Below are 26,614 nucleotides of genomic sequence, written 5' to 3'. Positions count from 1 at the left end.
GTTGCTAATTTATTTCAATTTTTTTAAAATAAGTAAGTTAATAATCTACCATGGCTATATCGAAAAATTTAAAATTTATAAGTCATAACTTCCTTACCTACTTCTTTTCAAAAAAATGGGAAATGAAAAAATAAAAATAAAGAAAAAAAAACTACAAACCTAGGATATCCCTAGCAAAAAAAGGTCAACCCTATGTGGATGAACATCCAAATTGAGAGACCACATTAAATACTTGCTTCAACACTAGCTAAACAAACTATAGAGGCATAAGTTTCTTTAGGGAGATGATGTATATGTACTTCCCAATTTTCCCAATTTTGCTCGAGAAGTTGACGAATAACAAGGAGGTTTTTTGGCACATAAATGGAACTTAAATCTCTCATGGACTCCTCGAGACAGTCTTTTAGAAAAGTTTTTTTTTTTCGAAACATTTTAGAAAAGTTATACTTTCTTGAATGATTTACTTGTCAAATATCTGAGTTTATTGTATATTTAATTAATGGTTTTTATTTTCTAAATGTGTTATATTTTTGTATTTTTATTGATTGCGAGTAATGGGTATGAGTACAAGTACATAGATATTTAAAGGGTACGTGGACGAGACTCAAATTGCTACCCACATAGGTATGAGAATAAGCAGGTAATTTTTGAAAACGTAAGTATAAAAATGAGTACTATAGTACCCTGCATAGACGCTATCTATTTCCATCTCTATCCCGCTTAATTAAAAAGTTATTTGTATTTATGATAATTTTTTTTAAAGTTGTATTTATGATAATTGCATAGATATAATTCTGATATAAACAAAAAAAAAAATACAATTCTAATATAAATGGATCAAGAATAACGTAGATTTGATTTTATTTAAGATACACCATGTATTGATTATTGAATCACAGCTAGTGTTTTAGGGTTCACTTGAAAACACAAACTTAATCTTCAAGGATTGTGTATTGAATCACAATCAGTGTTTTTAAGGCCCACTTAGAAAACACAAACTTATTCCTCAAGCATCACCACAGACGGTTTTCTTCATAAACAAGGATCAGCACTCAATTTTCACTGACATCTAAAGTGGTATAGAGATATAGAAGAGAAAGAATGAAGAATATGATGAAGAATGATGTAAAAGGAAAAGAAAAGAAAAATAGAAAGAGAAAGTTGGAGGAATCGGGAAGAAAAGAAAAGAGAAATAGAAAGAGAAAGTTGGAAGAATCCGAATCTGCGACGAATGAGAAGCCCAACCGAGACAGAAGCCAAACGGACGTTGCTCTTAGCATAGCAAAACATTTGTTTTTGAAAAATTCAAACAAGGACAAAAATACTGTGTTTTCACCACTATCGCTTCACGTTCTGCTCAGCATAATCGCTGCCGGTTCCGATGGCGCCACACTCGATGAGCTTCTGTCCTTCCTCGGGTCGGATTCCACCGACCATCTCAACTCCTCCGCCTCTAAGCTCATCTCCGTGGCGCGCTCTGATACTTCTTCCGTCGGCGGCCCTGAACTCTGTTTTGCTAGTGGTGTGTGGGTTGAAAAATCCCTTGCTATTCACCATTCCTTCAAACAACTCGTGGCTACTGATTATGAGGCCTCTTTGACCTCTGTTGATTTCCGTAATAAGGTCAGTGATAATTTGATTTTCCCTCCCTCCCTCCCCAATTTTTATCTGTTTCTGATTCTGGGTTAGCAAAAACTGACTTTGTATTTTGTTTTGGTATATAACCCTATTTTATTTGTTATATTGTACTTTATCTAATTGATGATTACGTGATAGTTGTGCATATAAAAACTCTTGGGTTGAAATGCTTGTATTAAAATTAAGAATCATATTGTTATTATATTCTGATGATTGATTTTAAATTTGATGGTGGTTTTAAAGGCGGGTAAAGTGGTGGACGAAGTTAATTCATGGGTTCAGAAAGAGACAGATGGCCTTGTCAAAGACCTTGTTGATCCTAGTTCAGTTGACAGCTTAACCAGACTCATTTTCGCAAATGCATTGTACTTCAAAGGTAAATGGTTTGAGAAGTTTGATGCTTCAATGACAAGAAACTATGATTTTCACCTTCTTAATGGCACCTCAGTCAAGGTTCCCTTCATGGTCAGCAAGAAGAAGCAATTCATTAGTACTTTTAAGGGATTCAAAGTCCTTGGTTTGCCTTATAAGCAGGGTGAAGATAAGCGTCGGTTTTCCATGTACATTTTTCTTCCAAATGCAAAAGATGGGTTGCCTGCTTTGGTTGAGCAATTGACTTCAAATGCTGGGTTCCTCGAATCCAAGCTTCCTCATCAAAAAGTAGAAGTAGGTGACTTCAGGATTCCCAAATTCAAAATTTCTTTCGGGTTTGAAGCTCCTTTTGTTCTTAAGGAGCTGGGAGTGGTTTTGCCTTTCTCATCTGATGCAAATTTGAGAAAAATGGTGGATTCTGACCTATGTGTTTCCAACATATTTCACAAGTCTTTCATTGAAGTAAATGAAGAAGGCACTAGAGCTGCAGCAGCAAGTGCGGGTATAGTATCAACGAGGAGTTGGTCGCCAAGGCCGACTCGGGTAGACTTCGTAGCTGACCACCCTTTCTTGTTTGTGATCAGAGAAGAGATGACTGGAACAATACTATTTACAGGGCAGGTGCTCAATCCACTTGCTGGGTGATGATAGCATCGTTAGTGAAACTTAAGCTCTTATTCTGCTTTCTTTATTTTTCTTATGGTCTTGTTAGTGAAACTTAAGACCTTATTATGCTATCTTTGTTTTTCTTATGGTCCCATTATCAGAAATGGTTGGACATGTTATTTAGGAAAATGGTACACATGGATCAGCTTTACAATTTTCATTGCTAACCGTTTTTAATATTTTGAACTGCACTCTTTTATGAATGTTGTTGCTTCATGTGTTGGATTTTGCAACTTATCTATCCTTGAGTTGAATGTTACACTGGGTTTGATACCTGTGTTGTCACCCCTTGCAAGTGGGGTTAGCAAGTAATAAAGTGGATTGAAGTTTTATTCTGAAGAAAATAAAACTACTCAACTAGTATTGAACACAAAGAATCATAAAAATGTGCATTTCCAATGAAGATTTGTGCATTGGTTTTGCTTTGCTATAATGGATACTTTGGTTGAGTCGCATGGTTTTGATATTTGAGACCAAGTTTTAGTTAGGGATTGACAATAACCAAAGGGCATGACCCCATTGGTTGATTTTATTTCTGATAATAAGTTATAAATTAATAACAAACACGCATATGATACACTGGGGCAATGGTATCAGATTTCAAGCAAAGAAAGTAGCAATATCAGTCTCTTCCTCATTCTGTCATAAGAGATTGATCTCACGAATGAGAGTGTTTGTATTTGAATCCAGTTAAATGGGATGCTTACTTGAGTGTTGGTGTTAGAAAGCTCTCGTGCGCCTCTTTGAGCCAACTTGCAAGTCCATTTCTTTTTCCATTGCTTGCACTATTTCTAAAGTTCAAAAGTGAATTTTAAATGCAATGAACAGAGAAGTTGATATATTATTGAATTGGAATGAAATTCCATTGATTTACCTAACTGACATCCAAACACATTCTCAAAGTGTTTTCATGTTTTAACATTCTCAATTCTGTAATGCCTATTAGGGATTGTTCAATTACTTTGTTTCATAATTATTTTACCAAAGAATTCTTAGTCTTTCAAAACAAAAGAAGAGGAAGTCATGTTTGATAGAAATTCTCCTGAAAAAACTGATTTTAATAACAGTTTCTGGGTTTTAGTTTATAAAACCAAAATTGAAAACATCCCAAGTGTTATGAATAAAGAGTAAGCAAGTAAATATGAGAGAAGAATAGAGGAACAAGAGATAGAGAAATAGTGTGATGGGATGCTCTGCTAGGAGGGTGATAAGGGGGGCAGAAAGCATGAAAATATATAAAATATATTTATAAAATATAAAATATATATTTTCAGAGCGGCTTAATTTCCTCTCCCCCCAATGCTGAGAAACAACAAGTAAGATATAAAATATATATCGGTACTGGCTCAAATTGATTACATAATCTCAGCTTTCCTTGTGGTCTCACCTTAGTGCGTTGTGGTGGAGCGATTCAAAATATATAACGCACATTGGAAATTCTTAGATGAGAGATATTAGGTTCCTGACCATGAACCGATTGCAATGGGGAGAATTCTAATGAATTATATTGTTGGCTTGATGCGTGTCAATGCTGCTAATTGCAATATCACATGTCCATAAATAAGGATATTTGTTCTCATATGTAATTGTCTAGCTATAAATATGAGGCATTTAATTAAACAAATCAGCTAGATAATTTGAACACGAACATGTGCAACTAGATATTCAAAATCATGTCATTTACCAACTTGATCAAGGTTGAAATTTTCACTCTATCAATATTGAGAGTTAATGACATATATTTGGTCATTTAGTCGATGCATCGATAAATTTATAAAATACTTAAATGACCCATAAAAAGAGTGAATACGTGCACATGTATCGCATCAAATATACTCAAGAGTATGCGGGATTCAAACTCATATATTTTACCAATTATTAATTGGTAATGAGAACAAGATATAAGAATTCATTATATTGAAGAATCTTCAGGTTCTTCGATGGGTTCTCATATGAATTCATATACTTTCGCATCATAAGACTCGGGATGGTCTAACCGGTCATGCCAATCACATTCAATTTGTTCCATATATAGAACTTTCTCATTCAAAATAGTACTTCAATGTTTGAAGTAAAATTTTCTGGCATTTTAAATCCTTCAAGGATTTTGATATTTTCAACCCATAGTTTATCGTTACACCAATTAGATGTAAATAAAGTCCTTCAAGACTTTCAAATTTAATAAGGAATATGTGTATATGACAGTTGTGTCACAAGATGAGCATTACATCTCATAATTTCCTTTAACTCATATCCATCGCATGGGAAAACGCAATAGGTTTGACACCTTTACATGTCTGGATTACTACTGATCCGAGCAATATCTAGCAACAATGTTTATATATACTCTTTATATTTGTATACTTTGATATCAATTTAGGAGGGTGATAAGGGGGGCAGAAAGCATGAGATCATGCGCCAATGTGAGACTCTAACTCACACTTCAATTGTCAACATTCTCCCCCTAAGTGTGAGTCACAACCATATTATTATGCTCCCCCTCAACAAGCTATTAGCAATTGCACTGCAATTTGCTTCATCACTGTGTCAATAGGACACGTCGTTTGACCACTACATTGTGTCAAGAAGACTTTTGATATGAGGAGTCATTATCATGGTCACATCAACCATTGATTCAAATACCATTTTTAGGATTGCAACCGCATCTAGGGTTGTTTCTTCAAAAAATATAAGATTATTGATCAATGGATCTTTTCAAGAGTGTCACTGATCCCTTTTAAGATATTGCTTTGAAATTTCATAGGTTTCTTCTAGCGAGCCACCACAAAAATTTCATTTCATGAAACAATACCATATATGCCATTGGATGTCCTTCAGAGACATTTAACCTTGCGTTGATCTAAATGATCACAGCTTTTGTCATGTTTGTTGAAATATTAACTTCAGGGAATATCTCAATCCTTCCTTAATATAGCTACTTTCTGAAGCTTACATGATAGACACATATCTTCCAATCAACTTGATCATTTATAATGATAATGATATAGTTCTTCAGGAACTATAATGGTAACGATTTAATTGATTTGATATCTCAAATATATCTTGAAACATATTGAATCAATTATTATACTGAAAAAATCTAAATATCTTTAGAAAAAAAATTGAGGTTCGAGTTAAACTTGAAGAAAAGTAACCGATCAAATTTTTTTTTTAAATCAATAAGAATATTTTTTTTATCTTCACTTTGATATAATCTTGTCATCAGGTTAGATAAAAGAAACGGAAATAATTAAGATTTGTTTCAAAAAGTAACAAAGCGTTATTAATTTAAATTGATAGGAAAAAAGTAGTTACAGAAACATTGTGATTAATTCACGTGCTTCAAAATAATATACATATTGAGTTAATAATTTGGATTTAAATATTTTCCGTAAGAATATTGAATTTAAATTGATCTATTTAGAGATAGATGATACAAATCAAGTTAATCAATTGAGGAGGTTTGGCTCCAAAAAAATGAGGAGTGCATGGAGGTTGTCGCGGAGGCTTGGAGCTCTGGGGGAGGGAGCTGTATTGATCGGCTTGCTTCGGTAGGCCAACACTTGGGCTCGTGGGGACGGGAGGCCTTTGGGGATGTCTCAGGGAAAGTGGCTGATTTACGGGTAAAGCTCCAAGCCTTACAGAGACGTGTACAATCTGAGCAAGTGGTAGAAGAAACAACAACGGTGGAGGGGCAACTAGACGCTTTGTTGGAACAGGAAGAGATTGTTTGGTGTCAAAGGTCCAGGGCAACTTGGCTTAGACATGGTGATAGAAACACGGGTTTCTTCCACGGGAAAGCTTCCCAACGCAGGAAGCGCAATTCAATTGAAGAAATCGAAACTGAGGATGGCAGAACAGTGGACGAGGTCAAGGACATTTACCGTGTTTTAGCTGACTATTTTATGTCTCTCTTTTCCTCTGCATGTCCTATTGATATTGACTCAGTGACCTCCCTAGTCGCAGGACGACTAACAGCTCACCATCTGGAGATCCTCACTAGGCCTTTCACAAAAGAGGATGTTGAGGAGGCTTTATTCCAAATGCACCCAAATAAGGCTCCAGGCGCTGATGGATTGCCAGCTTTGTTTTATCATAAGTTTTGGCATATTATTGGTGAGGACATATCTCAGTTCTGTCTTCATGTCTTACATGGCTCTATATCACCAGGTATTATAAATCGAACTTTGTTAGTGCTTATTCCTAAGGTTAAAAAACCTTTGCATGCTAACCAGTTCAGGCCCATTAGTCTTTGTAATGTTATCTTTAAGATTATCACTAAGACTATGGCGAACAGATTAAAATTAATCTTGCCGGATATTATTTGTGAGGCCCAGAGTGCTTTTGTCCCTGGTCGTTTGATCACGGATAACGCTCTCGTGGCGTTTGAATGTTTTCACTTTATGAAAAAGAAAACAAGTGGCCGTAATGGCGTTCTGGCTCTAAAGCTTGATATGTCCAAAGCTTATGATAGAGTTGAGTGGCCTTTTTTGGCGAGTGTTTTAACACAGATGGGATTCCCTCTCTCTTGGGTCAACCTCATTATGAGTTGTGTAACCACAGTTAATTTCTCTATTTTACTAAACGGAGCGCCCCAAACCCCCTTTGCCCCGGGGAGAGGGTTGCGACAGGGTGACCCCTTGTCCCCTTATCTATTCATCCTTTGTGGTGAGGTTTTCTCTGCGCTTATTAATAAAGCAGTAATGTCCTCTTCTTTACATGGTGTTAAGGTAGCTCGATCAGCACCTGTGATTTCTCACTTACTTTTTGCAGATGATAGTGTAATCTTTGCAAAAGCTACGCCAGAGGAGGTGGAGAGTGTGAAGGAAATTCTTTCAACTTACGAGCGAGTTTCAGGACAAGTCATTAACCTTGACAAGTCAACGCTCACATGTAGCCGAAACGTGCCAGATAATTATTTTAATCACCTTAAAGGGTTAATGAATGTAAAGGCTGTTGAGCATTTTGACAAGTATTTGGGTCTACCAACCATTATTGGTAAGTCAAAGACCCAAATTTTTAACTTTGTTAAGGAGCGGGTTTGGAAGAAACTCAAAGGTTGGAAAGAAAGAGTTTTATCCAGGGCTGGACGAGAGGTGCTAGTGAAGGCGGTTGCACAGGCGATTCCATCTTATGTGATGTCATGTTTCCTCCTTCCGGATGGTTTATGTTCTCAAATTGAATCCATGATAAGCAGGTTCTATTGGGGTGGTGATGTTGACAATCGATGTGTTCATTGGCTCAAATGGGATTCTCTTTGCCAACCCAAATGCAAGGGTGGCTTGGGTTTCCGAGATTTTAAAGCGTTTAACATCGCTTTGGTGGGGAAGAATTGGTGGCGAATCATGTCGAAGCCAAATACTATGCTGGCACGGGTTTACAAGTCTGTATATTTCCCACGACAAACAATCTTTGGAGCTAAGAAGGGTTATAGACCAAGCTATGCATGGTCTAGCTTGTTGGGATCAGCTTGGGTCTTTGAGCAAGGAGGTCTTTGGAGAGTTGGGGATGGCAAAACGATTAGAGCTTGGGACGATAAATGGATCCCTTCCTCAACCCCAATGGTGTACCGCGAGGATGTGGCAGCGGAACTTCATGTCACTCATGTGTCGGATTTAATGCTTCCAAATGGAGGGGGGTGGGACCGTGACAAGGTTGAGTTCCTGTGCTGGCCACCTACTGCAACAGCTATCCTTTCTGTCCCCTTGCCCATGTATCATCAGGAGGATAGCTTTTTCTGGCCAGCTACTGTTGATGGATGCTACTCCTCCAAAACAGGTTATCAATTCATCCGAAATCAGCATCATGCGCGTGTGGCATCGGGCTCTTCAGCTCCAGCTATGAGGCCAGCTCTTTGGTTGAAACTTTGGAAGGCAGAGGTAGCACCGAGGTGCTGCGAAACGGCATGGCGAGCATGCCTCAACTTGCTACCTGTTCGTGCGTTATTACACAGTCGAGGAGTGGCAATGGATCCATTGTGCCCTCGGTGTTTAGCGGCTCCGGAAACACATGAGCATGCTCTTTTTTTTTGTCCGTTTATCAAACAGGTCTGGTTTGCCTCTCCGCTGGGGTTTCGTCTTCATGAGGAGTGCTCTGTGCAAGAATTTTTTACTGAATTTCTGGGTGCAGCTGATTGTAATGGCATTGGTATGTTTTTCTCCATCTTATATTCAGTGTGGCAGGCACGTAATGATCTTCTCTTCAGCGCGAAGCAAAGCTCTGTTGATCAGATCCTGTTGCGAGCGTCTAGCCTTCGCCCGTCGAGCAACCAGTTAACTGCTCCTCACCGCCATGGCCGCGAGCATGTTTCTTCATGGCGTCGACCAGCTGCAGGAATTTTTAAAGTGAACTTTGATGCTTCATTGCTGCAATCTCATGCGGCTGGGTTCGGGTTTATAGCAAGGAACAAGGAGGGGGAGGTCTTGGCTGCTGCTACATCGACCATGGGCCCGGTTCTTTCATCGGTTTTGGCAGAAGCACTTGCTTTGCGCTGGGCCTTGGGGTTGGCAAAGGAATTGGGGTTTCGCCGCATCTGGGTTGAGACGGATTGCTTGGTGCTATACAACTATTGGGAACGTAGAGAGGGTGGCTTCTCCCATTTGGAAACAGTTGTTAAGGATTGTCGTTTACTGCTTTGTAGTTTTGATGTTTTTACTTTTACTTTCGTTCGTAGGACCGGCAATTCTGTTGCCGACGCGTTGGCAAAACTTGCTTTTCGTTTAGGCTGTTTGGTTTGGATTGAAGAGGCTCCGTTGGAGGTTTCCTCTCTCATCCAGGATGATGTTTTTGCCTCTGTGGCTTCTTCTCTTTGAATGAAACCCAATTTCAAAAAAAAAAAGATAGAGTCAACAAATAGCATGATTCAATTTAAAATAAGATATCACAATTTAACTTAATCAATTATCATAAAATGATTTATGTAACAAATCATATAAAAGTAGTCAATACAATAAAGAGATCAATTCAATTTAAATAACTAAAATATAGTATATTTTATGACTCTTTTCTTGATCTCTACCCGTTATTTTAATATGATGTATCTTATGAACTTTCTTTACCTCTTCCACTTCTGGTGGAAAGATTCAATAATATTTCAAGGAAGGAATTAAGAATGATCAATATTCCATGATATTTCATTCACGTCAATATATCTCATATAAATTTCTAGTTCTTCTAGAAATTTTCTTTGTTTATTCATGCTATGTGTAAGACCTGGATTTTCAGAACAAGCTAGTTTCCGACTCACGCGTAGAATCAGTGTAAGCGTGACAGGAGTTTGATATTTGAGAAAGATTAATGAAGAAGAAAGTCCAGGAATTGCTTGAGGAATGTTGCGTAGTCGTTTTCGGAGTTAGTGCGAGTCGTCTGCACACCTGCCTTATGGCGAGCGTGTCCAGTATAGGCTATATCGCTTTTAGAGCAACGTTTTAAGTGAGATTTCGAACTCTTGGAAAATTTAAAGATTCTCTTTATTTTTCCTTCGACCAGCGTTTCATTTCGGAACTCTGGACTGTACGCATGATAGGTTTCACTTTTCGGATGCCCACCGACGCTAATTTCTTTGCTCCGAAACCCTAGATTCGAGCGATGGATGAAGAATTTTTCTATTCGGGACTTCTTACGAAGATTCCGTTCGCGATGCCAGACTTGTTTCGACGTTTCCAATCTTTCTTCAGTAGGAAGTTTTGTCGTTTGAGCATCACAGCAAAAAGTAGTTTTTCGGGACAGATTAACTTACACCGCCTTTGGGATTTTAGATATCGTTTTTCCCAAATCATAGATACTTGTTTTGAGTTCTGGAATTCTGACGCCAGAATCTCTCTTAGAATTCCTCGGTGAACGTGCTGCAAAAATCGGAATCGCGAAATTTTCATTTTCCCACGATTTCGCCCGCCTATAAATAGCTCGAAAAAGCAAAATCTTGCCATTTTCTTTCCTCCAAGGCCGCGAGTTCTAGGGAGCAAGGGAGAGAAGAATTTTCGCGAAAACCCGACCAATCTTCGTGGAGTTCGTCTCTACTTCAAGGTATCGAGGTAACTAGCATGAATCCTACCTCTGATTACTGTTTCTGTTGCGTTTTTGAAGTCGTTTCTGTGCTCACAGTTTTGAGCTTTTTCTAAAACTGTCCGTTTTCTCTGATTTCTTGCTTGGGTTATGTTCCTTACGTTCCCATGAGTCTAAAACCTCTGTCAGTAATCGCTGATTGTGATCCAGTTTTCCAGGATCTGAAAAACTGTTTCAAAACCCTTTTTGTCTCACATTTCGAAACTTTATTGTCGAAAAGACTTAATCTGCCTTCGTGCCTTTAGGATTTGTTGTCACGGATGTCATGGGGATCATTGCTGTCAAATTTGTTTTCAGAACTGATAACTTTGAAGTTTTGAGCCTTTATTTTGGACCAAAATGCCCCTGGATAGCCGTATTTCGACCCGATTGTCCGAAAATTGTTCTGACAGTTTCTTTACCTTAGTTTTACCCTAAAACTAACTTGTAAATTGATTTGATCGAAGAAAAAGAGCCGAAGCCCCTTTTTCCTTAGTGGCCGTGGGCTATTCCTTTAGGGGGGAGTGTTTCGGTTTCGAAAACTTGTCTTTTCGTACCCGGATGTCGTATTCTGAAGCTTTAATGCTTTTTCTATCGTTTATGTGTTGTTTTGTGATCGAACTAATCGATATTGTTTGGATTCTGCTTTGTTTTCTCCGAGGTTCAGTTGAAGGAACTTTGGAAGGTTCAGAGCACTTGAGTGAAGGAGCTTGTGATTTCGAAGCTGGATCAGCTCGAGGTTAGGGAAACTTGCTATATTTAGCTATGATTGCATGATAGGCGTCGATAAATTCGACCTATGCTTTATCTGATGTTGTTTATGATGATGAGTTGTTGTTATGATGTTTTCCATAACTTGTGATGTTGTGCTTTTGTTGGATTGAGCGTTTTGACGCAACTTCGGAGTGGAGATTCATTGATCTGGTGATCTTTGATATTTCGGGTTGGATGAACAACCCTAGGCAAGTCCAAATGTGGGGTTTGAGACTTAGCCCTTTGTTGGTATTCGTTGGTTTACTTAGACTTTCCCCGGGAAATGTATTTTGGGTGGTTGATCTTTGAAAACTTAGAATGATAGAGCTTTGAAAACTAAAGACTTGGGAAACTTAGACTTTGAGAAATAAACTCATAACCTGACTAATCTGAATTGAAATCATTTGTTATTAACGTTGAAGTATAGGAAAACTGAAGGGGTAAATATTTACGAAAGACGGGGAAAAGTCGACCTTTGTTGTGAGTTTTGGAATCGGGAAAGCCACTAAGGTGAGCTACGGTGATGATTGAAAGTCACCGAGTACTCTAGTACTCTTGGGAGTGTTGTTCGAGTCGTGCTGTATTGACCGGCACAGACTCTGGGCTTTGTTTGTGGGTTTTGTGGTGGGAGTTGTGTTGTATTGACCGACACTAACTCCGAGTCGTGTTGTATTGACCGACACTGACTCTGACTTTGATTTTGGGTTTTGTTGTTTGGGCTGTGTTGTATTGACCGACACTAGATCCTTGTGTATTCTTGTTGGTGGAGTTGTGTTGTATTGACCGACACCAACTCCGAGTTGTGTTGTATTGACCGACACTAACTCATGGGTTTTGTTGAGATTGGGTTGTGAGCTAAACACTTTCGTGGTAAGGACGATTCGTTGTTTGGCTAACCATATTGCATCAATCAGGTGAATAACGGGAATGGTTCACCTGTGCATATCATGGTGAATAACGGGAATGGTTCACCTTGCATAAATGATGAATAACGGGAATGGTTCATCATATGGTGAATAACGGGAATGGTTCACCAAGGATGAATAACGGGAATGGTTCATCCAGGATGGATAACGGGAATGGTCCATCCATAGTGAAGAACGGGAATGCTTCACTTGTGGAGAACGGGAACGCGTCACAAATCCGGATCATATTGTGCATTTCACGCATACATTCATGCTGACTTGAATTGTGTGCTGTTTGTTTATTGAAGCAATGTTAGAGCCATAACATGCTAGGATTGTTTATATATACATATATCAACATATATCTATACCCCCTATCACATGCTGAGTGTATATCTACTTATTTCCGTGAGTTGACCCTAGCGCCTTGGCTTTGGTTGTATGTTTGTGTTTGGGCGGTCGGCCTGCTGCCAGATGTCGATGGCCGACTGGTTTTCGATGGTCTCTCCCTCGGGGGGGATCAGGTATGAGCTTGTGGACCGTGCTGCCCCCACCGCTTGGGTGATCGATGTTGTGGGTCATCGAGCGACGTACCGGGGAAGGGTCATGGAGAACCGGACTGACGAGAGTGGACGTTTGACGAAAGGAGCTTTACGACGCATGGAGCTGAGCTTCAACTTGCCGTCTTCAGTTCGCCGAGGACTCGGTTATGTGAGCAGTTGTGGGTGGGTAGGTTTAGGCTGGCGTCATGTTTTGTGTAGAGCTCTGATTCGTTTTGCTTTTGGGACAGGGTAGGTTCCCGACGCATGACTTTTTGTGTGGTTCTCTTACTGAGGGATCACAGTGAGTCAGTTGGACCATAGGGGTCTTTGCTTAGGCCATATTGAGGCCGACTTTCTCCTAGTGGTTTGTAATTATAATTTTCTCACTTACACTTCTGGGTTTGTACATATTTGCCTACGGGCGTACTACTTTGGAGTCACTGCGAGTGCGCGTGACGGGGGAGTGCAGCTGAGGCTGTACATGTTTATATTTGTATATCGGTTAGTTTAGTTGTTGGGTGTTGTCTTTACTTCTTTATCGCTTTGACTTAAAGGAAAGAAAACGAAAAAAAATTACCTGTTTTCCGCGTAAAGTTTATTTTTGGTTACTAAAGTGACACCTGGAAATCGGGGTGTTACACTATGGTACTTCTCATAGCTCAAAGAGAATATATCTCAATAAGTTATGAATCTTCAGGATTCATATTTTAGATAAGAAACTGTACTTCCAGACTCGTAGGTTATGAATCTTCAGGATTCATATATTTTTCCAATGAATCTCAAAGAGAATGTATCTCAATAGGTTATGAATCTTCAGGATTCATATTTTAGAAAATCAACTACGGTACTTCCAGACTCGTAGGTTATGAATCTTCAGGATCCATATATTTTTCCAATGAATCTTCAGGATTCATATTTTGTATAATCAACTACGGTACTTCCAGACTCGTAGGTTATGAATCTTCAGGATTCATATATTTTTCCAATGAATCTCAAAGAGAATATATCTCAATAGGTTATGAATCTTCAGGATTCATATTTTAGAAAATCAACTACGGTACTTCCAGACTCGTAGGTTATGAATCTTCAGGATCCATATATTTTTTCAATGAATCTTCAGGATTCATATTTTGTATAATCAACTACGGTACTTCCAGACTCGTAGGTTATGAATCTTCAGGATCCATATATTTTTCCAATGAATCTTCAGAATTCATATTTTGGATAATCAACTACGGTACTTCCAGACTCGTAAGTTATGAATCTTCAGGATTCATATATTTTTCCAATGAATCTTCAGGATTCATATTTTATTACTATGGTACTTATGGACTCATAGATAAATGATTCGAAGAAGAAGGAGAAGGAAGAAGAAGAAAAAATTAAAAATTATAACCTTCCACATGGATGTGGTACTTACTCTGGAAGTGGTACTTACTCTTTCACTTAGAAATTATGGAGAGACTATCGTGCTGATAATGTGTTATGAATAAAGAGTAAGCAAGTAAATAAGAGAGGAGAATAGAGGAACAAGAGATAGAGAAATAGTGTGATGGGATGCTCTGCTAGGTGCAGACTCCCTTGTATTTATACTATTAGGTTTAGAGTGTTGAACAAGTATACATGTGGGTCTGGCCCATGGACTCCTAACTCTGATAGACATCCAAATATTCATAATACCAAGTTTGTTTTGCTTTTAATTTTCACGCCATGTCGGTTAACCTTGCAAAATATCTTGGTCAAACAATTTGTCCTTCTTTTCAAAATAAGTTTAAAAACTTATTTCAAAAAACAGTTTTAAACACAGGATGCTGATAAGAAATTCAGTATTGATCTAATTTTGATGCTGATTTGTGTGTATATTCATGAGCCATGAATATATTTAAGTAATAAAACTCATTTTAGATGAGGCAAATCCAAAATCTTCAGCAATTATATGTTTAAAATTTCTTTAAAATGTACATAAAAAGCTTCGCATTTGGGAAAGTGAAAATACAATACTAAAAGAACGTTTAGATAAATTTAACAACTTATGAAGAGTTGTGCTGTTAAACATATCAAGCTACATGTTAAATGCTGTAACTTTAAAAAAAAAAATGGTAAGCGCAAAATTATGTCACAACTAGTATCTTTTACCCGTGCGATGCACGGGGATATTCATTTTTGTTTTTTGTAAGATTCTGTTTTAAAATTTGTTTTTTTAAAGATATTTTATGGATTAAAAGAATAATGTTTATTTTAAATATAAAAATTTATAAAATTTTAAGTTTTTTTTTGTACTAATTGTTTGTTTTTGTTTTTTGAGTTGCTCTTTTTTTTAATCATTTGTCTTTGTTTTCCTAAATGCTCGATTTATGATTTTTTATATTTATTAAATAGTTTCTTACAGGTAGTTGAAGTAACATATATGTGCTAAAAATATACATGAATTCTTTTTTTTTTGTAATTAGAATAATTACATTAAAATAAAACTAAGAATGTATTGATCCACATTTCCTGACATTGCGAAAGAATTCTTAGTGAACTATATTTGAAGTACTATGAGAATTGTGTCATCACTATCACAAATGAGGTTTTTTAATCCTCTACGACGCATGACTCTAGAGAATGCTACATATAGTTGGACATGTTGAAACACTGATTTTGGCTAATATATCTCCACATTTTTTAATGATTGTCTTGACTTTTGTTTATTGTCGTGACAAAAGAGAGTGTTATAGGAAATTGTCTCCTTTGAAATTTAAAAGGACTTCTCCTATCTGGTGGAAACTATTTGTCTGACATTTGCTTCCAAAACATGTTCCCATTTGAGTAATAATCAAACGTGTGTCATTACATGTTCCAACTGATTGGTCAATATTTCTTAGAAGCATTACGGGAACACTAATTTTAAGCCTTAATTGATGATTAGACAAACCTGAAGAGTTAATTGTGTTTAAAACTTTGATGTGTTGATATCATCTAGGCTGTCATAATTGTTGTAAGATGACCAATTTAGATCACAATTTACTTTTAAAATTATAATTAAAATTTAAAATAATCTATATATTTACTTTCAAAAAATTGCTTAATAATCAATTTAATTCACAATTTAAATCAAAATAATCTATACATTCATTATTAAATGATAAATAATCTAAAATAAAAGAGAAATAATCTATATATTAAAAATAATTCATTCTAATTGGTTTAAAATTTAAATAATAAATTATCTATATATTTACTTTTAAAATATATACATTTTCAAATTCAAATTAAATTAGATGAGAATTTACTTTTAAAATCAATGGTGGACTGGGCGGGACATAGAGATTCCCTATGCCCGCCCAAATCAAGCAATCAAATGAACGAAGGCAGTCATGGCGGGAACTGGCGAAACAACAAGGAATCTCGCCCTCTCTCTAAACGGACCCACAAGCCAGCTGGAAGATTCCTTTGGATTTGTCTTATACGCATAGAGATTTGGGCCCTGATTGTCAGGCCCAAATATAGGAAAAGTACATATCATGACCACACCCTCTATAAAAGGGGAGGTCATCACCTTGTACGAACCACTTTTTGAACATTTAATGAGAATATACCTTTTATAACATCTTTGCTATTTTAAGTGTTCTGCTATGGTTTACTTTCTTTCCCTTTCTCACGTAAGCATCCCTAGTACAGAACATTGGCGCCGTCTGTGGGTCTAACCTCGATCTACCAGTTGACGTAGAGGGTGAGAGTTACGATCCATGGAAACCCGTTCGTGCGGTGGGGGCCGCCGTGATCATCGCCGGAGAGGTGGTGGTCGTCAGGGCGGCCGCGGCGGCGGATGATACAACAATCGTGCAATACCTCAAGAGCAGGAACATGAGGCTTCCTCGGAAGGGGTTCACTCAGTGGCGCAGTCACCAGCGTCGTTGGTGAATTTGGCTCCGGGAAGGCCCTCAGATCTGATAGCCAAATCAGATCCAGGTGTCAGGCAACGATCAACGCCGCCTGAATATGTGAATCTAGAAGACCTCAAAAACAACGCTCCGAGGAAAACACAAGAAGTAATGACGGGTATCACGCCTGCGGCTTTGCAACAAATGTTGGATACTTTGCAAAAAGTACAAAGCCAAAACGAGCAGTTGCAAGCCCAGGTGGAGTATTTAACCCAGCGGCAAGATTATAAGCAAGGACAACGCCTTGAGGCCGAGGATGTCGTCGAGTTTCAACCTTTTGTTCCAGCCATCACAAAGGTGGGCATACCGAAGCATTTGCAAACGATGGCTTTAGACGCCTTTTCGGGCGAATCTGACCCCATGGAACATTTGCGATACTTTAACACCAAAATGGTTATTGGGGGACGACAGATGAGGTGAAGTGTAGATTGTTACCTTCAACATTCAAGGGAATGGCGATGCAATGGTTCATCCGACAGCCGCCCTTCTCCATTGACAATTTTACAGACTTGTCTACTAAATTCCTAACTCAATTCTCCGCCAACAAAACTACCAAAGCAACCATGTTTGACCTCATCAACATACATCAACAGCCAGGAGAGAAGCTCAAGAACTACATGGCGCGCTTCAGCAAAATGGCTGTTCAACTGGAGGAGGACAACCCGGATGTGTGCCTGGTGTCATTCAAAAATGGCCTCAGGGCGGGGGATTTGAATCGAGATTTAACCAGACGGCCTGCGAGGGACATGATGGATCTTCGTGCTCGCGTTCAGGAATTCATTTTGATTGAGCAAGACGATCAGAAAAAGCAAGAAAGGGAGGACGGGCAAAAACACGTCCAGCCTTGCGGAGTTTCGCAGGAAAAACACAAGACTGGAAAGGAAACAAGGGTAGCTCAAACTCCACGTATTCCAAGACCTGGCCCCTATCAAAATTCCAAGCCTGGATTCCAGAATACGTGGCACAGAAATCCCCAAGGTACCACTACAGCCCCGGCTGGCCAACAGGGAGCCTCGCCAACTCCAGTCCCACTTACTAAATTGAATGCTCCTCTAAGCACTATCTTGAAAGCAGTTGGACAGACAAATGCGGTGCAATATCCGCCACCGCCCAGGCGGCCACCATCTAATGTGGATACAAACAGATGGTGTGAGTACCACAAAACGTTGGGTCACACCACAGACAACTGTTGGAACCTGAGGCGGGAGATTGATAGGTTGATCAAGGCGGGCCATCTGGCGAATTTTGTTAAAGAGGCAGCAACTTCAGAGGCCACTAAGGTAACTCAAGGGGACAAAGGCAAAGGAAAGGAGATAGTTGCAGAGTTGGGCGATCCTGTTGGGGAATGCTCATCCATTGCAGGAGGATTTGGAGGGGGCGTGATTTCAAGCAAGGCTAGAAAGCGTTATGTGGCGGCCGTACATTCTGTACATGAGGCGTACGAGGGCGAGTGCTGGTTGAATCACTCTCCCATTATATTCACCCCACAGGATTTTGCACATGTTATTCCTCATGAAAATGATCTGATTGTAGTGACAATCAGGGTTAATAATTACATGACGAAAAAAGTGTTTTTAGACCAGGGATCTTCGACGGACATCATTTATGGAGACGCCTTTGATCGCCTGGGGTTAAAGGAGTCAGACTTAAAACCATATACAGGAACCCTGGTGGGATTTACAGGAGACCGTGTTAATGTGCAAGGATATGTTGAAGTTTCAACGGCTTTTGGTGAAGGGGAGTTTGTCAAGAAATTTCAGGTGAAGTATCTGGTATTGGCGTGTAGGGCCAATTACAACGTACTCTTGGGGCGGGACACCCTTAACAAGTTATGTGCTGTAATTTCAACTGCACATTTAATTGTTAAGTACCCAGCATGTAATGGGAAGGTTGGGGTCCTTCGCGTGGATCAGAATGCAACAAGAGAATGTTACTTAAGAAGTGTGGCTCTCTATGGGCGAAAGGCCGCCAAGGAAAGCCACCGTATCACAGAGATTTTTCCACACGAAGGGTTTAGCTTAGACCCAAGAGATGACGCTGATGACTTCCGCCCACAACCTTTGGAAGAAACAAAATCAGCACAAGTCAAGGATAAGGTTTTGAAAATAGACAGCAGTTTAACAAAAGAACAAGAGGAAAGGTTAATCACCCTTTTGGGCGAGAATTTGGATCTTTTTGCATGGACAATTAATGACGTACCAGGGATTGACCCCAACGTGATCACTCATAAACTGGCAATACGGCCAGGAGCAAAACCAGTCATCCAACCAAGGCGAAGGATGAGTGATGAAAAGAACAAGGCGGTGCAAGTAGAAACTGAGAAGTTAATGAAGGCCCAATTTATTCGCGAGGTGCAGTATCCAACCTGGCTTGCCAATGTAGTGATGGTCAAGAAAGCCAATTGGAAGTGGAGAATGTGCACGGATTACACAAGCCTGAACAAGGTGTGTCCCAAAGATTCATATCCTCTTCCCAATGTTGATAAGTTGGTGGACGGGGCTTCCAGCAACGAACTTTTAAGTCTCATGGATGCATATTCTGGGTATAATCAAATCATGATGCACCCTTCGGATGAGTAAAGTACGGCGTTTATGACTAACCAAGCGAATTATTGTTACAAAACTATGCCTTTTGGTTTGAAAAATGCAGGAGCCACATACCAACGCCTCATGGATAAAAATTTTTCAAAGCAAGTTGGAAGAAATATGGAGGTGTATGTAGATGACATGATTGTTAAGTCAGCCAAGTCTAAGGATCACGACGACGATCTTAAGGAAGCATTTTCTCAGCTAAGAAAATATCAAATGAAGTTAAATCCCGAGAAATGTTCATTTGGGATTCAAGGGGGAAAGTTTTTGGGTTTCATGATAACCTCAAGGGGGATTGAAGTAAACCCAGATAAAGGCAAGACGATCTTGGACATGAAAAGCCCAACAAGTGTCAAGGAAGTACAGCGATTAACAGGACGCATGGCTGCTTTAGCTCGTTTCTTGCCGATGGCGGGCGACAAAGCGGCTCCGTTCTTCACTTGTGTGAAAAAGAATTCGAAGTTTCAATGGACAGAGGAATGTGAACAAGCTTTTACCAAATTAAAAGAATCATTAGCAACGTTGCCGGTACTATCCAAACCTACGCCAGGCGTTCCTTTGACGCTCTACTTGGCAGTCACGGATAGGGCGGTCAGTACTGTGTTGCTTCAGGAAGAGGGGAAGAAGCAGAAGATTATATATTTTGTAAGTCATACTCTGCAAGGTGCTGAATTGCGATACCAAAAAATTGAGAAGGCGGCCTTGGCATTTCTAAAAACAGCGAGACGCCTTAGGCCATACTTCTAAAGTTTCTCAATCAGAGTTAAAACTGATGTTCCTTTAAGACAGGTACTCCAGAAGCCCGACTTGTATGGGCGATTAGTCAGCTGGACAGTCGAGTTGTCTGAATATGACATACAGTATGAGCCAAGGGGACAAGTTACAATCCAAAGCTTGATTGACTTTGTGGCGGAATTGACACCCACGGAAGGCGAGAAAACTCAAGGCGAGTGGATCTTGTCTGTTGATGGATCCTCAAACGACACTGGAAGTGGGGCTGGAATAGCTATTGAAAGCCCGGATAAGATGGTCATTGAACAATCTTTGAAATTCGAGTTCAAGGCAAGCAACAACCGGTCAGAATACGAGGCACTAATCGCCAGATTAAGGCTGGCCATTGAATTAGGCGTTCAGAAATTGTTCATTAAAGGCGACTCACAACTGGTTGTTAAACAGGTAAAGGGCGAGTATCAAGTCAAGGATCCGCAACTGTCAAAGTACCTGGAGGTGGTGCGTAGATTAATGATGGAGATAGGGAAGATCAGAATAGAACACGTTCCAAGAAGTCAAAACGAAAGGGCTGATGTACTAGCAAAGTTGGCCAGCACGAGGCGGTTGGGTAATTATCAAACAGTCATTCAGGAAACCCTCCCTCGCCCCAGTATTGACTTGGTGGAAGTGAAATTAAAGTCAGTGAAGTCAGTGATTGAAGGCGAACCTTCGTGGATGGAGCCAATCAAAACTTTCCTCAAAGATCCCCCTAAGGACAATTCCCTGAATACGAAAGAAAGGCGGAGAGAGGCTAGTTTTTATACGCTGGTAGATGGTGAACTATACCGGCGGGGAATTATGTCTCCTATGCTCAAATGTGTCGACGCGAGAGATGCCCTGGGAATCATGGCGGAGGTCCACGAAGGGGTATGTTCTAGCCACATAGGGGGACGATCGTTGGCAGTAAAGGTTTTGAGGGCAGGATTTTACTGGCCAACAATGAAGAGGGATTGTCTAGAATATGTTAAGAAGTGTGTAAAGTGTCAAGTTTTTTCTGACTTACATAAAGCCCCGCCTGAGGAGTTAACAACCATGATGGCACCTTGGCCATTTGCTATGTGGGGGACTGACATTCTAGGACCTTTCCCAGTAGCTAAGGCACAACTAAAATATATCATTGTGGCGGTTGATTATTTTACCAAGTGGATAGAAGCGGAAGCAGTGACAACTATTACGGCCGCCAAGGTCAAAAATTTTCTGTGGCGACGTATTGTGTGCAGATTTGGGGTCCCCATGACTTTGGTAATGGACAATAGGACTCAATTCACAAGTAATGTCACCAGAGAATTTTGTGCAGATATGGGAATTGAAATGAGATTTGCATCAGAAGAACATCCACAGACAAATGGACAGGCCGAATCAGCCAACAAGGTTATTTTGAAAGGCTTAAAGAGGAAATTGGATGAGGCAAAAGGTCTTTGGGCGGAGGAGCTACCAAGCGTCCTATGGGCATATAACACAACTGAGCAGACAAGCACGAAGGAAACTCCATATCGTTTAACTTATGGAACTGATGCCATGCTCCCTGTGGAAATTGAGAACCAAAGTTGGCGAGTAACTCGGTTTAATGAGGACGACAATGGGGAAAACTTGATAGCAAATTTAATCATGCTGCCTGAGGAACAACGGGAGGCACACCTAAGGAATGAGGCGGGGAAGGTAAAAGTTGCCAGGAAATTTGCAACGAAGGTAGTTCCAAGAACTATGAGGGTGGGGGACTTAGTGCTTCGAAAGAACACTATACCCGACAAGCATAACAAACTTTCGCCCAATTGGGGCGGGCCTTACAGGATAATTGGTGATGTTGGAGGAGGAGCTTATAAATTGGAACAACTCAATGGTCAAAAGATTTCACGAACATGGAACGCCTTTCATTTGAAGCAATATTTCAGCTAAAGGCAACAACAAAATGAATGAAGTCGCACTCTTTTTTCCCTTTCTTTGGAAGGGTTTTTAATGAGGCGGCATATGTAAAGAATGAAGGGACAATTGCTCCCATTTATGAACAGTTATGAAAAAATCATTTCAAGAAATTGTTTATGTTTTAATTTACATTGCAAGTTTATGCGGCGCAAGTCGTATCAGGGTATCAAAATACCGCGAATAATCCTTTAGGAATAAGAAAGTATCGTCATCAAATATCAAAAGCCTTGGCAATTCTAGTGGCCACTAGAAACCAAGCCACGTCGAAAAATCGACTAAGGTATATCAACTGATAAACGACAACGATTTAGTAAATAAACAACGTCAAGATAACAACAGTTAAAGGTAAACGGTAACAGTCGAATTAAAAAGAACTTCATTAAGATAGCAAAAAGGGCGTGGCCCCTACATCTCTTAAAACAACAAGGAAGCAAAAGGGCAAAGCCCAAAACAAAGTAAGACACTTAAACAAAATAAAACAAGTAAAATCAAGCTAAGTTCTCATTGTTGGCGTCGTTATCTTGACTTGCAACAGCTTGTGGATCTTTCTCGCCATCATCCCCATTTTTTCCCTCGCCATGAGCATCATCACCTTCTTCCTCAGGTTCACTCTCGGAATCAAATTGAGGAAGGAGGGCAACGTCAACATCATCATCACCGACCACCTGGCCATCTTTGATCTCCTTCAAAAACCCGATGCGGGAAAGGTCAAATCCCGGCTCAACAATACTGATTTGCTCTTTGGCCGCCAGAAAGCCTTGAGAAAATTGAAGGGATGCGCGCCCTAAAATGGAAGCGTTCAGGCATTCATATTTCTTGGTCAGCTTTTGGCACTTAGCCTGAACAGCAGTGTGTTTGACATTGATGGCTTCTTTCAGGGATTTAGTCTTCTGAAGGAGCAGGTCAGAAGTCGCCAAGTCTTCAGTTAACTTAGCACATTTCTCCTCAGCAGACTTTAGATGCTTGTTGGCGGTTTCAGCGTCGACTTTTGCTCGCTCATATGCAGCCTTATAGTCAGTCGCCTTCTTCTCAAAATGATTCTTGGCGGCGTGCAAGTCCTTAACATAATGAGCCATACCCGCCATGGTACTGGCGGCGGAAAGCGCATTATGAATGGCCATAGAAGCAATGTTGAGGGGGCCTTGACCAGCAATGTCTTTATGAAGCCGGTTATCGAAAGTTCGATTCATGAAGTCCAAACCACTGAAGTGAGGATCAGACAAGTTTAGCAAAGGGGGGGGGGAGCCTCGCCTCCAATAGCTGAACTAGTGCCAGCATGGCCAAATGGGGTCGGCGGGCGGTTAATCATCATGCCTGAATCTTGTTGGGGTTGCGGGACGTGGTCATGTCCCTTCTTTTTCTCCACCGGTTTACTCTTGGAGCCCGAACCAGTTGGATTGAGAGTTGTCTGGTGAAGGGGTTTACCACCAGCAGTTTTTTCAACGGCGCCTGAAGTTTTTTGGCGCTTGGGATCCTTGAGGTTGTCAGAATCCGAAGCACCTTCAAGCTTCTTCTTTTGCTCGGCTTCCGCCGCTCTTTTTCTCGCTACTTTAGCAGATTGGGCGAGGTATGCTTTCATATTCAGTGGGCTGGCGTCGACTTTTCCCTTACCCATCGTGGCTGCACAAGAAAGTATAAGTTAGACGTAACGTATGAATAAAAAAGCAAGTTATCGGTGAAGATTATAAACTTACTAAAGAATTGATTTAAGGTGCCAGATTTCGACGCCTCAATCAAATCATGACCAGAGACTACCGGCGATGAGTGGAGATAATCGGCGACCCCTCGCTCAGAATCATCCAAGGCGTCATAGGAAACGAAGATTTTTCGGCGAGGATTTCTCGTCCAATAAAAGGGGAAGAGAGGATTATTATCGGAATCTCGAAACAAGTTTTTTATTTCAGGCGATTCAACAACTTTGAAATATTTTTTCTGCCACACTTTGTAGTGGCTCTTAAGGGCGGTGAATCGGCTCATTTTCTTGCGAGCTAAAAGAGGGACCCACTTTACGGACGTAGGTTTCTTGGTAACAGACTTATAGAAAAGAAAAAACAAGGGGTAGGTGGGCGTGAAGCTCAAATGTTCACAAAGAATTTCGAAGCAACGGATAAAACCCCAGGCGTTGGGCTGGAGTTGACAAGGCGCCACGTTCAGAAAGGATAGAACGTGACATATGAAAGGCGAGAATGGAAGTTTAATATTCAAGTCAGTGAAAAAATAACCATAAACGAAAAAGAAATCTGACGATTCTTTGTGTAAAAGAACACAATCATCCTCGCCGCATGGAAGGACATTCAACTGCAGATCTTCGTTATTAGAAGTGGCGGGATTTATCTTCGTAAACCCGGTAAGTTGATGCTCCCAATACTACACCAGATGGAATGCCACAGACATTTATCTTCAAATAAATGCACTTTTTTACGCCATTCGGGCGAGGATAAATCCCCATTAGAAGAAAGGACAGAATCGACAGAACCGGCTGGGCCGGAATCCTCATGAGTAGAAGGCGAGGATTGGATTTCAATAACAGTGGGGGCAGAAATTTCCCCCTCTGTGGAGGGTGAAGAAAGCTCCATGGAAGAAATACTAACATTATTCAAAGACATGCTGGGTAATTTCATAAAAGATAAAAGAAGAAGATGAACAGTTTCAAGAAGATAAAAGAAGATGAACAGTTTCCAGAAAGAGAAAACAAAACGAGAGGAAAGGGTGTAAAGAACTCACCGGAGGAAGAGATGGAAGATTGGGTAAGGAGAACGTCGGCTAAAGGGGAACACCGCGCAATGATGACGACCGGAGTAAACAGTGGTTCGCCGGAGTTCGAAGAGGAGAAAGCAAGAATTTCAGAGAAGTTTCAGAGTAAGAGTTTCAGAAAAGTGAAGAAGTGAAAAGTAAAAAGGGGTTTTTATAGAGGAAAAAGAGGAGAGAGAATGAGTGGGATAGTTAGTGAAGAGTCGTGGGATTTGAAATTCAAAAAGGTGTGAAGTGAAAAGGTGTAACTCCTCGAGACGCACAAACGGAAACTGCATTCATGGCAAATGATGATGAAAATCCCGGAAAACAAGGATCACGTGTGTCAGTTGAATAGATGTGATTGACGGTTGTGACAATGGCGACGTATCAACAAAAATAAATATGCCGAGTTAATAAGGAACATAAAGGTGGCGTCATATCAACAAAAACAGAAATGGCAGCGTAGCCATGAACGAGAACGTGGCGACATGTCCGCGATCATGAGGAACGGCAATATAACGACAAGAAGCACAAAGTAAATGATAAAAGCAGGCGACGAAGTAGCATATTAAAGACATTTCGACTCAACCTACCTGAGCCTCATGTCTTGGGGGCATGTGGACTGGGCGGGACATAGAGATACCCTATGCCCGCCCAAATCAAGCAATCAAATGAACGAAGGCAGCCATGGCGGGAACTGGTGAAACAACAAGGAATCTTGCCCTCTCTTTAAACAGACCCACAAGCCAGCTGGAAGATTCCTTTGGATTTGTCTTATACGCATAGAGATTTGGGCCCTGATTGTCAGGCCCAAATATAGGAAAAGTCCATATCATGACCACACCCTCTATAAAAGGGGAGGTCATCACCTTGTACGAACCACTTTTTGAACATTTAATGAGAATTTACCTTTTATGACATCTTTGCTATTTTAAGTGCTCTGCTAGGGTTTACTTTCTTTCCCTCTCTCACGTAAGCATCCCTAGTACAGAACAAATGTAAATTAGTGTTTTGAGCTAAGCGAAATAATAATGTACGCGGGGTGATTATGGACACTTTAAAGTGAAATAATCATGCATTTCTTAACATACCCATTATCATAAAGGGTGTTTCATATTCCACCAAAAAAAAAATAGAGGGTGTTTCATATAAATCATATTAAATAAGGGTGTTTCAGTCAAATTATAACATTAATTAATGAACTCTTAAACTTCGTACATACAATTAAACTACAATAGTTTGTTATGTTATGTAGTCTATTTGTAGTCCCACATTTCTTATGTAGTCTATTTGTAAGTCCCACATCGCTTAGAATAAGGAGGAGGTTGACTTACTCCTACTATATATAAGCACCTCATTGTAAGCATTATACACACCAAAGAGAAATATTACTACCTAGTGTAGCCGTGGACGTAGGTACACACATTGTGTTCTGAACCACGTTAAAAATTCCTGTGTGATATTTCTTTCTCTCTTCTCTCTTTTCTATTATTGCTCCCAACAACTGGTATCAGAGCTTTAGGTTCGTGGGATAGATCCTCAGTTTAGAGGAAGAAGTGGGAGCAATGGCGCTGGAAGAAGGGAAGGTGAAGATTGAGAGGTTTGATGGCAGAGACTTCGGGTTTTGGAAGATGCAGATGGAGGACTATCTGTACCAAAAGAAGTTGTATCAACCCTTGACAGGGAAGAAGCCAGACGACATGAAGCAGGAAGACTGGGATCTGTTAGATCGACAGGCCCTTGGTGTGATCAGA

At 40.0% G+C, this 26,614-nt stretch overlaps 1 protein-coding gene across 1 annotated transcript; it reads left to right on the top strand.

Annotated features, from left to right (window-relative positions):
* The first annotated feature begins 990 nt into the window (after window positions 1-990).
* LOC130734586 (serpin-ZX-like) lies at window positions 991-2,935 on the top strand. The gene is made up of 2 exons (XM_057587066.1): window positions 991-1,623; window positions 1,882-2,935. Exons 1-2 carry the CDS (start codon window positions 1,102-1,104, stop codon window positions 2,653-2,655), a joined length of 1,296 nt encoding a protein of 431 aa, XP_057443049.1. The 5' UTR covers window positions 991-1,101; the 3' UTR covers window positions 2,656-2,935.
* Window positions 2,936-26,614: the final 23,679 nt, after the last annotated feature.

Source organism: Lotus japonicus, chromosome 1, assembly GCF_012489685.1.
Source record: "Lotus japonicus ecotype B-129 chromosome 1, LjGifu_v1.2".
NCBI classification, from domain to species: domain Eukaryota; kingdom Viridiplantae; phylum Streptophyta; class Magnoliopsida; order Fabales; family Fabaceae; genus Lotus; species Lotus japonicus.
The sequence above is the reverse complement of the archived record's forward strand: the minus strand, read 5'-3'. Positions and strand labels throughout refer to the sequence as shown.